Source organism: Pecten maximus, chromosome 5, assembly GCF_902652985.1.
Source record: "Pecten maximus chromosome 5, xPecMax1.1, whole genome shotgun sequence".
NCBI classification, from domain to species: Eukaryota; Metazoa; Mollusca; class Bivalvia; order Pectinida; family Pectinidae; genus Pecten; species Pecten maximus.
The window spans coordinates 38,757,347-38,768,413 of NC_047019.1; the positions used below are offsets into that span (position 1 = coordinate 38,757,347).

Sequence of the window (11,067 nt, forward strand, 5' to 3'; positions counted from 1 at the left end):
AATTAACTTTGACGTCACCTATCAAGGTAATTAACCTTGTTTGACGTCACCTATAAAGGTAAGTAACCCTGTTTGACGACACCTATAAAGGTAATTAACTTTGACGTCACCTATAAAGGTAATTAACTTTGACGTCACCTATAAAGGTAATTAACTTTGACGTCACCTATAAGGTAAGTAACCTTGTTTGACGTCACCTATCAAGGTAATTAACTTTGACGTCACCTATAAAGGTTATTAACTTTGACGTCACCTATAAAGGTAATTAACTTTGACGTCACCTATAAAGGTTATTAACTTTGACGTCACCTATAAAGGTAATTAACTTTGACGTCACCTATAAAGGTAATCAACTTTGACGTCACCTATAAAGGTAATTAACTTTGACGTCACCTATCAAGGTAATTAACTTTGACGTCACCTATCAAGGTAATCAACTTTGACGTCACCTATAAAGGTAATTAACCTTGTTCGACGTCACCTATCAAGGTAATTAACTTTGACGTCACCTATAAAGGTAATCAACTTTGACGTCACCTATAAAGGTAATTAACCTTGTTTGACGTCACATATCAAGGTAATTAACTTTCACGTCACCTATAAAGGTAATTAACTTTGACGTCACCTATCAATGTAATTAACTTTGACGTCACCTATAAAGGTTATTAACTTTGACGTCACCTATAAAGGTAATTAACTTTGACGTCACTTATAAAGGTTATTAACTTTGACGTCACCTATAAAGGTTATTAACCTTGTTTGACGTTACCTATAAAGGTTGTTAACTTTGACGTCACCTATAAAGGTTATTAACTTTGACGTCACCTATAAAGGTTATTAACTTTGACGTCACCTATAAAGGTTATTAACTTTGACGTCACCTATAAAGGTTATTAACTTTGACGTCACCTATAAAGGTAATTAACTTTGACGTCACCTATAAGAGTACTCAACTTTGACGTCACCTATAAAGGTAATTAACTTTGACGTCACCTATAAAGGTAATTAACTTTGACGTCACCTATCAAGGTAATCAACTTTGACGTCACCTATAAAGGCAATTAACCTTGTTTGACGTCACCTATCAAGGTAATTAACTTTGACGTCACCTATAAAGGTAATCAACTTTGACGTCACCTATAAAGGTTATTAACTTTGACGTCACCTATAAAGGTAATAAACTTGTTTGACGTCACCTATAAAGGTAATTAACTTTGACGTCACCTATCAAGGTCATTAACCTTGTTTGACGTCACCTATCAAGGTAATTAACTTTGACGTCACCTATAAAGGTAATTAACCTTGTTTGACGTCACCTATCAAGGTAATTAACTTTGACGTCACCTATAAAGGTAATTAACTTTGACGTCACCTATAAAGGTAAGTAACTTTGTTTGACGTCACCTATAAAGGTTATTAACTTTGACGTCACCTATAAAGGTTATTAACTTTGACGTCACCTATAAAGGTTATTAACTTTGACGTCACCTATAAAGGTAATTAACTTTGACGTCACCTATAAGAGTAATCAACTTTGACGTCACCTATAAAGGTAATTAACTTTGACGTCACCTATAAAGGTAATTAACTTTGACGTCACCTATAAAGGTAATCAACTTTGACGTCACCTATAAAGGCAATTAACCTTGTTTGACGTCACCTATAAAGGTAATTAACTTTGACGTCACCTTTAAAGGTTATTAACTTTGACGTCACCTATAAAGGTAATTAACTTTGACGTTACCTATAAAGGTAATTAACTTTGACGTCACCTATAAAGGTAATTAACCTTGTTTGACGTCACCTATAAAGGTTATTAACTTTGACGTCACCTATAAAGGTAATTAACTTTGACGTCACCTATAAAGGTAATCAACTTTGACGTCACCTATAAAGGTAATTAACTTTGACGTCACCTATAAAGGTAATTAACTTTGACGTCACCTATAAAGGTAATTAACTTTGACGTCACCTATAAATGTAATTAACTTTGACGTCACCTATAAAGGTTATTAACTTTGACGTCACCTATAAAGGTTATTAACTTTGACGTCACCTATAAAGGTAATTAACTTTGACGTCACCTATAAAGGTAATTAACTTTGACGTCACCTATAAAGGTAATTAACTTTGACGTCACCTATAAAGGTAATTAACTTTGACGTCACCTATTAGGCTAATTAACCTTGTTTGACGTCACCTTTAAAGGTTATTAACTTTGACGTCACCTATAAAGGTAATTAACTTTGACGTCACCTATAAAGGTTATTAACTTTGACGTCACCTATAAAGGTTATTAACTTTGACGTCACCTACAAAGGTAATTAACTTTGACGTCACCTATAAAGGTAATTAACTTTGACGTCACCTATAAAGGTAATTAACCTTGTTTGACGTCACCTATAAAGGTAATTAACTTTGACGTCACCTATAAAGGTAATTAACTTTGTTGTCACCTATAAAGGTAATTAACTTTGACGTCACCTATAACGGTAATTAACTTTGACGTCACCTATAAAGGTAATTAACTTTGACGTCACCTATAAAGGTAATTAACTTTGTTTGACGTCACCTATAAAGGTAATTAACTATGACGTCACCTATAAAGGTAATTAACTTTGACGTCACCCATAAATGTAATTAACTGTGTTTGACGTCACCTATAAAGGTAATTAACTTTGACGTCACCTATAAAGGTAATTAACTTTGACGTCACCTATAAATGTAATTAACTTTGACGTCACCTATAAAGGTAATTAACTTTGACGTCACCTATAAAGGTAATTAACTTTGACGTCACCTATAAAGGTAATTAACTTTGACGTCACCTATAAAGGTAATTAACCTTGTTTGACGTCACCTATAAAGGTAATTAACTTTGACGTCATCTATAAAGGTTATTAACTTTGACGTCACCTATAAAGGTAATTAACTTTGACGTCACCTATAAAGGTAATTAACTTTGACGTCACCTATAAAGGTAATTAACCTTGTTTGACGTCACCTATAAAGGTAATTAACTTTGACGTCATCTATAAAGGTTATTAACTTTGACGTCACCTATAAAGGTAATTAACTTTGACGTCACCTATAAAGGTAATTAACCTTGTTTGACGTCACCTATAAAGGTAATTAACTTTGACGTCACCTATAAAGGTAATTAACTTTGACGGCACCTATAAAGGTAATTAACTTTGTTTGACGTCACCTATAAAGGTAATTAACTTTGACGTCACCTATAAAGGTTATTAACTTTGACGTCACCTATAAAGGTAATTAACTTTGACGTCACCTATAAAGGTAATTAACCTTGTTTGACGTCACCTATAAAGGTAATTAACTTTGACGTCACCTATAAAGGTAATTAACTTTGACGGCACCTATAAAGGTAATTAACTTTGACGTCACCTATAAAGGTTATTAACTTTGACGTCACCTATAAAGGTAATTAACCTTGTTTGACGTCACCTATAAAGGTAATTAACTTTGACGTCACCTATAAAGGTAATTAACTTTGACGTCACCTATAAATGTAATTAACTTTGACGTCACCTATAAAGGTAATTAACTTTGACGTCACCTATAAAGGTAATTAACTTTGACGTCACCTATAAAGGTAATTAACCTTGTTTGACGTCACCTATAAAGGTAATTAACTTTGACGTCACCTATAAAGGTAATTAACTTTGACGTCACCTATAAAGGTAATTAACTTTGACGTCACCTATAAAGGTAATTAACCTTGTTTGACGTCACCTATAAAGGTAATTAACTTTGACGTCACCTATAAAGGTAATTAACTTTGACGTCACCTATAAAGGTAATTAACTTTGACGGCACCTATAAAGGTAATTAACTTTGTTTGACGTCACCTATAAAGGTAATTAACTTTGACGTCACCTATAAAGGTAATTAACTTTGACGTCACCTATAAATGTAATTAACTTTGTTTGACGTCACCTGTAAAGGTAATCAACCTCGTTTAACGTACCATTCCCTGTCAGATTCAAAAACATATGTAAGAGGCTAAAGTTCAATTTCATTTCAGCAAATTTTATTGACATAGAAAAGGTCAATAGGATTAGACATCAGGCATATCCTATGTAAGTCATCTCCTTAGTAACAACAGGTGGTAAGAAATACAGACAAATATATATATGTTCACATTGATATGATAAATTGATTTAAGGGGAAGTAACTCCTTGAAGTAGTTCGACTTTAGTGTTGTTTAAGAGAGTTTGGCCAGGGATACTTAATTTAAATACTAGACTAATATGTTATCAGAGAGCAATACAAAGCAATAAACTATTAATATTCATATAAATAAACTACTGAACATAAATATTCGGTGATATTGAATTTATCCCCGAACAAGTACAGACCACACAGTCCATATGCATAACACACTGGCCATCCACTGATGAGTCTCACACATCTTAAAACATATAAAATACATCATAGAATATTCCTATCAAAAGTAAGTTATGTCCAGGCATTTATGACTTATTTAGACACTGTAATACATAAAACAAAATAAAGTGTAAGATATTGCATGTTAAAAGTTAATAAAGTAAGGTTATCTCAAGCAGTAAGTAGCCATGTTGTGTTACATGAAATAAAAATTACGAAAAGTTGCTTCTTCTTCTCCATACTTGGTCATCTTTCAATATTTCTGGTGGTGTTCGGCATTTAAACTGATATCAGTTTCTGACAATATTTTAAAAAGTAAATACATCGCATGTGTTAATATGCCTGAAGTGGCAGTACTTTGATCTAGGCATTGGTATGTCTGTAATTTATTATACTAATTATTGTAATTAGCCAAGGTCATCAGGTACGGCGTCACCAGGAGCCATAAAGCTGTCACGTAGAGATGTATTCAGAGACGTCATATCTTCTGTATCACGGTTATATTTAACGTCTCCGCCACATTCTCAACTCTGACAGGTACACACGTGACGGGCCTGGCTTAATATCCTCGGAAAACAACTTTAAATGTTTTATTGCGGGTTTTGCATGACCTGACGAAAATAGAATGCAAGTTTTTGCATTTAATTGCATGTAGCAATCAAAAAGAGACAATGTAGGTCATCTTGATATCAAATGGGAGATACGGATTTGTTGACAAATGGAAAATGTGAAAACACGGAGATGAATGATCACCGTGAAATTTCCGTGACATCATATGAAATACCAATGTTAATAGTAAACAATTGTTTTCCCACTTTTAAGCCATGTCGCTATGTTTACCAAGGGAATACATTACCAGCCTGGATAGAAGCTGACACTTTACCAAGCTCGCTGTCTGGAAACCATGTCTATTTGACTTGAAGTAAAAAAAAAAGATATACAAGGTAAGGTTTTCAGGCTGAAGTTCACAAGGCGGATTCCCGTGGATTTTAAGCTTCATAAATACCTTATAAGAGATAAGTATGGCGTGATACAACGCGTCTAGTGTGTACATAATTTCTGATATTAATTAAGGGCGTGTGTGGCCTTATTGCGTGCGTTCTTCTAGAAGACATTTAAACTTTGGTCTATTTAAACAAAAAAGGAAGGTTCCTCAAGTCATAGTCTATGCATCAGGTAAATTCTTAATTTACACAAATAAAAGTGTTCTACATGAAAGACTTTGATCGCCATTTAGGACATTTATAAGATAATAGTAAACTTTGTACGCAAGGTGTGTTATATCATCGCCGTCCTTGTCTTTAGATAACAACTTAGATGTGTCTTTATTAAAAAAAAACCGACCCGGTCATCCAGAGTACTAGATGCGTTATCTACATAGGTTATGACAGGTACCACATGTGGGCCAGGGAACCTTAATACCATCATAACAGACAGGATACCACATGTGGGCCAGTGAACCTTAATACAATCATAACAGACAGGGTACCATATGTGGACCAGGGAACCTTAATACCATTATAACAGACAGGGTACCACATGTGGGCCAGGGAACATTAATACCATCATAACAGACAGGGTACCATATGTGGACCAGGGAACATTAATACCATCATAACAGACAGGGTACCATATGTGGACCAGGGAACCTAAATACCATCATAACACACAGGGTACCATATGTGGGCCAGGGGACATTAATACCATCATAACAGACAGGGTACCATATGTGGCCCAGGGAACTTAAATACCATCATAACAGACAGGGTACCATACGTGGACCAGGGAACATTAATATCATCATAACACACAGGGTACCATATGTGGCCCAGGGAACTTAAATACCATCATAACACACAGGATACCATACGTGGACCAGGGAACATTAATACCATCATAACAGACAGGGTACCATATGTGGACCAGGGAACCTAAATACCATCATAACAGACAGGGTACCACATGTGGGCCAGGGGACATTAATACCATCATAACAGACAGGGTACCACATGTGGGCCAGGGGACATTAATACCATCATAACAGACAGGGTACCATATGTGGCCCAGGGAACTTAAATACCATCATAACACACAGGGTACCACATGTGGGCCAGGGAACATTAATACCATCATAACACACAGGGTACCATACGTGGGCCAGGGAACATTAATACCATCATAACAGACACGGTACCATGTGTAGGTCAGGGAACATTAATACCATCATAACAGACAGGGTACCATACGTGGACCAGGGAACATTAATACCATCATAACACACAGGGTACCATACGTGGGCCAGGGAACATTAATACCATCATAACAGACAGGGTACCACATGTGGGCCAGGGGACATTAATACCATCATAACACACAGGGTACCATATGTGGGCCAGGGAACCTAAATACCATCATAACAGACAGGGTACCATATGTAGGTCAGGGAACCTAAATACCATCATAACAGACAGGGTACCACATGTGGGCCAGGGAACATTAATACCATCATAACAGACAGGGTACCATATGTGGGTCAGGGAACCTTAATACCATCATAACAGACAGGACCATTTCTTGAGCTGTCGTGCTATATATCATGATAAGGTGTAGAAAACGGAAGGCCTCGGACTTTATCTAAGAATCTGGATTTCATTTTGCTAAGATACACATTCGCAGTTGTTCAGCTATTGTTCCTAGATTTATTTTTTTCCGCGTCCCGATTATGGCTCAGTTCTTTATCACGGTCTGCAGCCTCACATTGGCGATGCGGTATTGTGGGATATGGGGACTATGCATCAGGGTAAATTCTTAATTTACACAAATAAAAGTGTTCTACATGAAAGACTTGTGGGATATGGGGACTTGGCACCGAAGCGACAGTACGGCAAAGAAGGCAAGCAAAATTACTAATATTCTTTGCTTAATATATCTATTTTACTTAAATGATGTTCACGTGTTCAGGGAATGTTTCCGCGACATAACTGTCTAAAATAGTTAATGAAATTCCCTGCTGAATGTGTAAACTCTCGTGGACAGTAATAATACCAACGATGAATTCGCTATGCATGCGATAATTTTCTTCAAATATTCTAGAAACATGACAGACAGCAAATTCAGCATAGTTATTGACACTGTCCACGAGTGTTTGCAGTTACAGCACGGAATTGCACTAAATATTTAAGACGGTTAAGTCATTGAAACATTCCCTCAACCCGTGCACATCATTTTAAGTACAAAAGATATGTTTAGAAAAAGGTTTAAGTAATTTTGCTTGCCTTGCCGCTCACCCTGTCGTTTCGGTGCCTACTCCCCATATCCCACAATACCATATCCCCTATTGTGAGGTTGCACACGGTGTTTATGAACGCCATAAATAACAAGTGATTGTGGTTCGGTAGCGCTGTGTTACAACACAGACAGAACATAGAATAAAATATAAATGTAGATTCGAATTTTATAATGATATGTCGTCTTACCATTTCAATGTTATATACACTTCCCCTAATTTGTATTTAGCATATGCCCAAATGATGACATCAACCAAAGACAGGGTTTATTTCCTCCCGGGAATATTGATGTTAGCTGTAATGTACACCGGTTCTTCGTCTTCATGGGCGGCCATTATCACCGGGGCAACTCAAGGTAAAGTCTATGTAGATGAGCACAATCAACGATACAATCTGATATTCTCGTCATAATCCTGGACAATGTTGCTTCAGAGTACCTTAAATACTGTAATAATGACAATACTTTATGCACAATCTAGGACCATGTTGAACGGACCAGAGGATCATTGTCCTTTATTTCTTCTATCTAGATGAGCCTAAGGTGGTAGTTATCCGATAAATGTAAATCATAAAATAACTTTAAGGCATTTCTTATCCATAGAAGAGAATAAAGATATATAATATTAGCACACCTGTTTTTATAAAGACCAGGTGTTTCGTAATGGGAAATGTCAGCGTATGAACAGCGTATGAACAGCGTATGAACAGCGTACTCTGTGTATGGCTAGCGTATGAGTAGCGTATGAACTGCGTATGCCCAGCGTACCGCCTATCACGTGACAAAGTGCCTATATAAGGGCGGAAACATTGCTGCATTAATGCAGTAGACGGCGGACGATCAACATCTCTCTCGACATCTCTCTCCATCATGCCTCCTAAGAAGCAATCATCGTCTGCCCGGGCCCGGGGCCGAGGAAGAGGCAAGAAGACCCCAGCATCACTTCCATCATCATCCTCATCCAAACCTGCTGATCCACCTGCTGATCCACCTGCTGATCCACCTGCTAATATACCTGATGCTGATGATGAGTCAGATGTTCCTGATGAGCGAGCAAGGTCCCCAACTCCTCCTCCTGACCTCCTGCCTCAGATGTGTCAGTTGCTGCCTCCAACTCCACCTCCTCCCGCCTGGCTGATAACAAGGGGAAAAGAAGAAGAGGGCCAAGAAGAACCCCTGCAACATCAGCATCGCCGAGGAGGAGGAGCTGATGCTGGAGTTCATCATTGACAACAAAGGTCGAGCTGCTGGTTCTGGAGTCCAAGGTACCGTATCCTCATCAGATTGTGAAGGACAATGCTGGCTTTCACGATGACCTTGACAGTGGAGGGGTGATGCTGTCTCGGAGGGCGAAGGCATCGTCGCCGATGAAGAAGTAGGGGACATTCTGGTAGTCATTGGGTAGAGGATCGGGGGCAGGGAATCCGGTGGTACCGTCTTCAGCACATTCCTTGATTTCAGAGTCATTGTAGATCTGTGCGTCTGATGCAGATCCTGTACCTCCGAGGTCTGCCCAGATGAACTTGTACTCCGCGTCTACAAGGGCCATGAGTACATCAGAGTCGAATCCCTTGTAGTTGAAGTATTGGGAACCACTCTTTGGAGGAAACTTGCAGGAAATGTGCTTCCCATCTAGTGCACCACATGTATGGGGGAAGTTCCACTTCTGGAGGAACTTGTCAGATATGGCATGCCATCCCTCAGGAGTGGTTGGACAGCTCATCACCTCGGTCATGTACTCATCGATGATGGCTTGGCAGACCTCTCTGACGACGAGTGGCTGTGTGTTGTGGGGGACCCTCCATCCGTACTTCATGGTTGAATACTTGCTCCCAGAGGCAAGGTGACGCAAAGTCAGTGCGAGTTTCAGGCCAGGCTCCATGGGCTCCCTGTACCAGGTGTGTTGCTTGGTGATCCTGGGACCCGCTCTGGCTAGGAGCTCATTGAACATCTCGGGGGGCATCCGCATGAAGTTCTTGAAGGATCTTTGGTCCTCGTTTCGGAGCTCCACCAGAAGCTGGTCGTAGAGGCCAAACTGCCGTCGACTGCCAATCCATGGTCTCACCCAGACTTCACGTCTTCTTCTTCTTCTTCTTCTTCTGTTATCTTGGATCTGGTGAAGTGCCAAATTGATCAGATCATACTGGTGTTGGATAAGTGCTACATCCATCCTCTGTCGTCGGAGGTCCACGAAGAACTGAAGATGAGCTAAAAATGGGAGCCTATATATAGACTTTATCAAAACGCTGGCAATACGCTGAGAATACGCTGGCCATACGCCAATAATACGCTAGTTGTACGTTAAATACGTTACTCAATCGTCAGGCATACGCCAAGATGTCTATATACGTTGCAGATACGCTAGCTGTACGATACACCTTCCGCCAACGTATGGCATCGTCCAGCGTACTCGACCTATGAGTAACGTACCTATATCGTACCTCTAGCGTATTCAGCGTATGCCTAGCGTATGCTTAGCGTATTAACCATACGTCCGCATACGCACAAAATTTTTGAACATGCTCAAAAATGTATTTCTGCCTCAGCGTATGCCAGCGTATCCCAGCGTATGCCAGCGTGTTTGAAACGTATACAACCTATGCCTAACGTACCCCTAGCGTATATCAGCGTATACCAGCGTATGAATGATAATTTTTCATACGCTGGCATACGCCAGTACGATACGCAACAGTGTGACAGGACCATACCAAGGACGTTAGATAAGTCCTATGATACGTATGATGTCAGCCATACGTCTTCCCTAATTAATCCATCATCCCGTATTTATCGGACTCCTTTACTGCTTCCGTATTAAATGTCACTGATATCAAGGTTTTCTATGACAATGAGAGACATAAAAGTAAAAAATGATCATCATTCAAGGCAAAGTTTTAACTATAATTAACTCCGACAGGTTAACACAATAAGAGGGCGGTACATGGAAGTTGGGGTGTCATTAACAAAAAGGGAGTGGTCAACATTGAACATGGAAATCGTCAGAGTAGACATCCTCTTAACTGCTCGTGATATATCAAATTTACTAACTCGTTTGGTCATTAACATGCTATACTGACACTCCTGTCAGATACTCTATTCCCAGATTGATATAATGTAAAGCTGCGAAAATTCCTGTGTTTTTATCAACCACTAGCAGTTTTATAGACATCAACTTTAATTCATAATTTCTATAGAATTTAACATGATGTGTAATAACAAGTCTAAGTAGCTACAAGGACAATCAAGAAAAGAACCAACTTTAATTAAACACTGGCTATCGCATAATAATTAAGTCCAAACGTGTGTAAGCCTTTCGTTCTGATCACCCTGTCTCCCACAACATTTGAACTGTTTCCCGGTCGGCTCCATATACTA

At 38.7% G+C, this 11,067-nt stretch overlaps 1 protein-coding gene across 1 annotated transcript; it reads right to left on the reverse strand.

The window, feature by feature from the left end:
* Nucleotides 1-9,001: 9,001 nt before the first annotated feature.
* LOC117328453 lies at nucleotides 9,002-9,865 on the reverse strand. The gene has a single exon (XM_033885985.1). It carries the CDS (start codon nucleotides 9,863-9,865, stop codon nucleotides 9,002-9,004), a length of 864 nt encoding a protein of 287 aa, XP_033741876.1.
* Nucleotides 9,866-11,067: the final 1,202 nt, after the last annotated feature.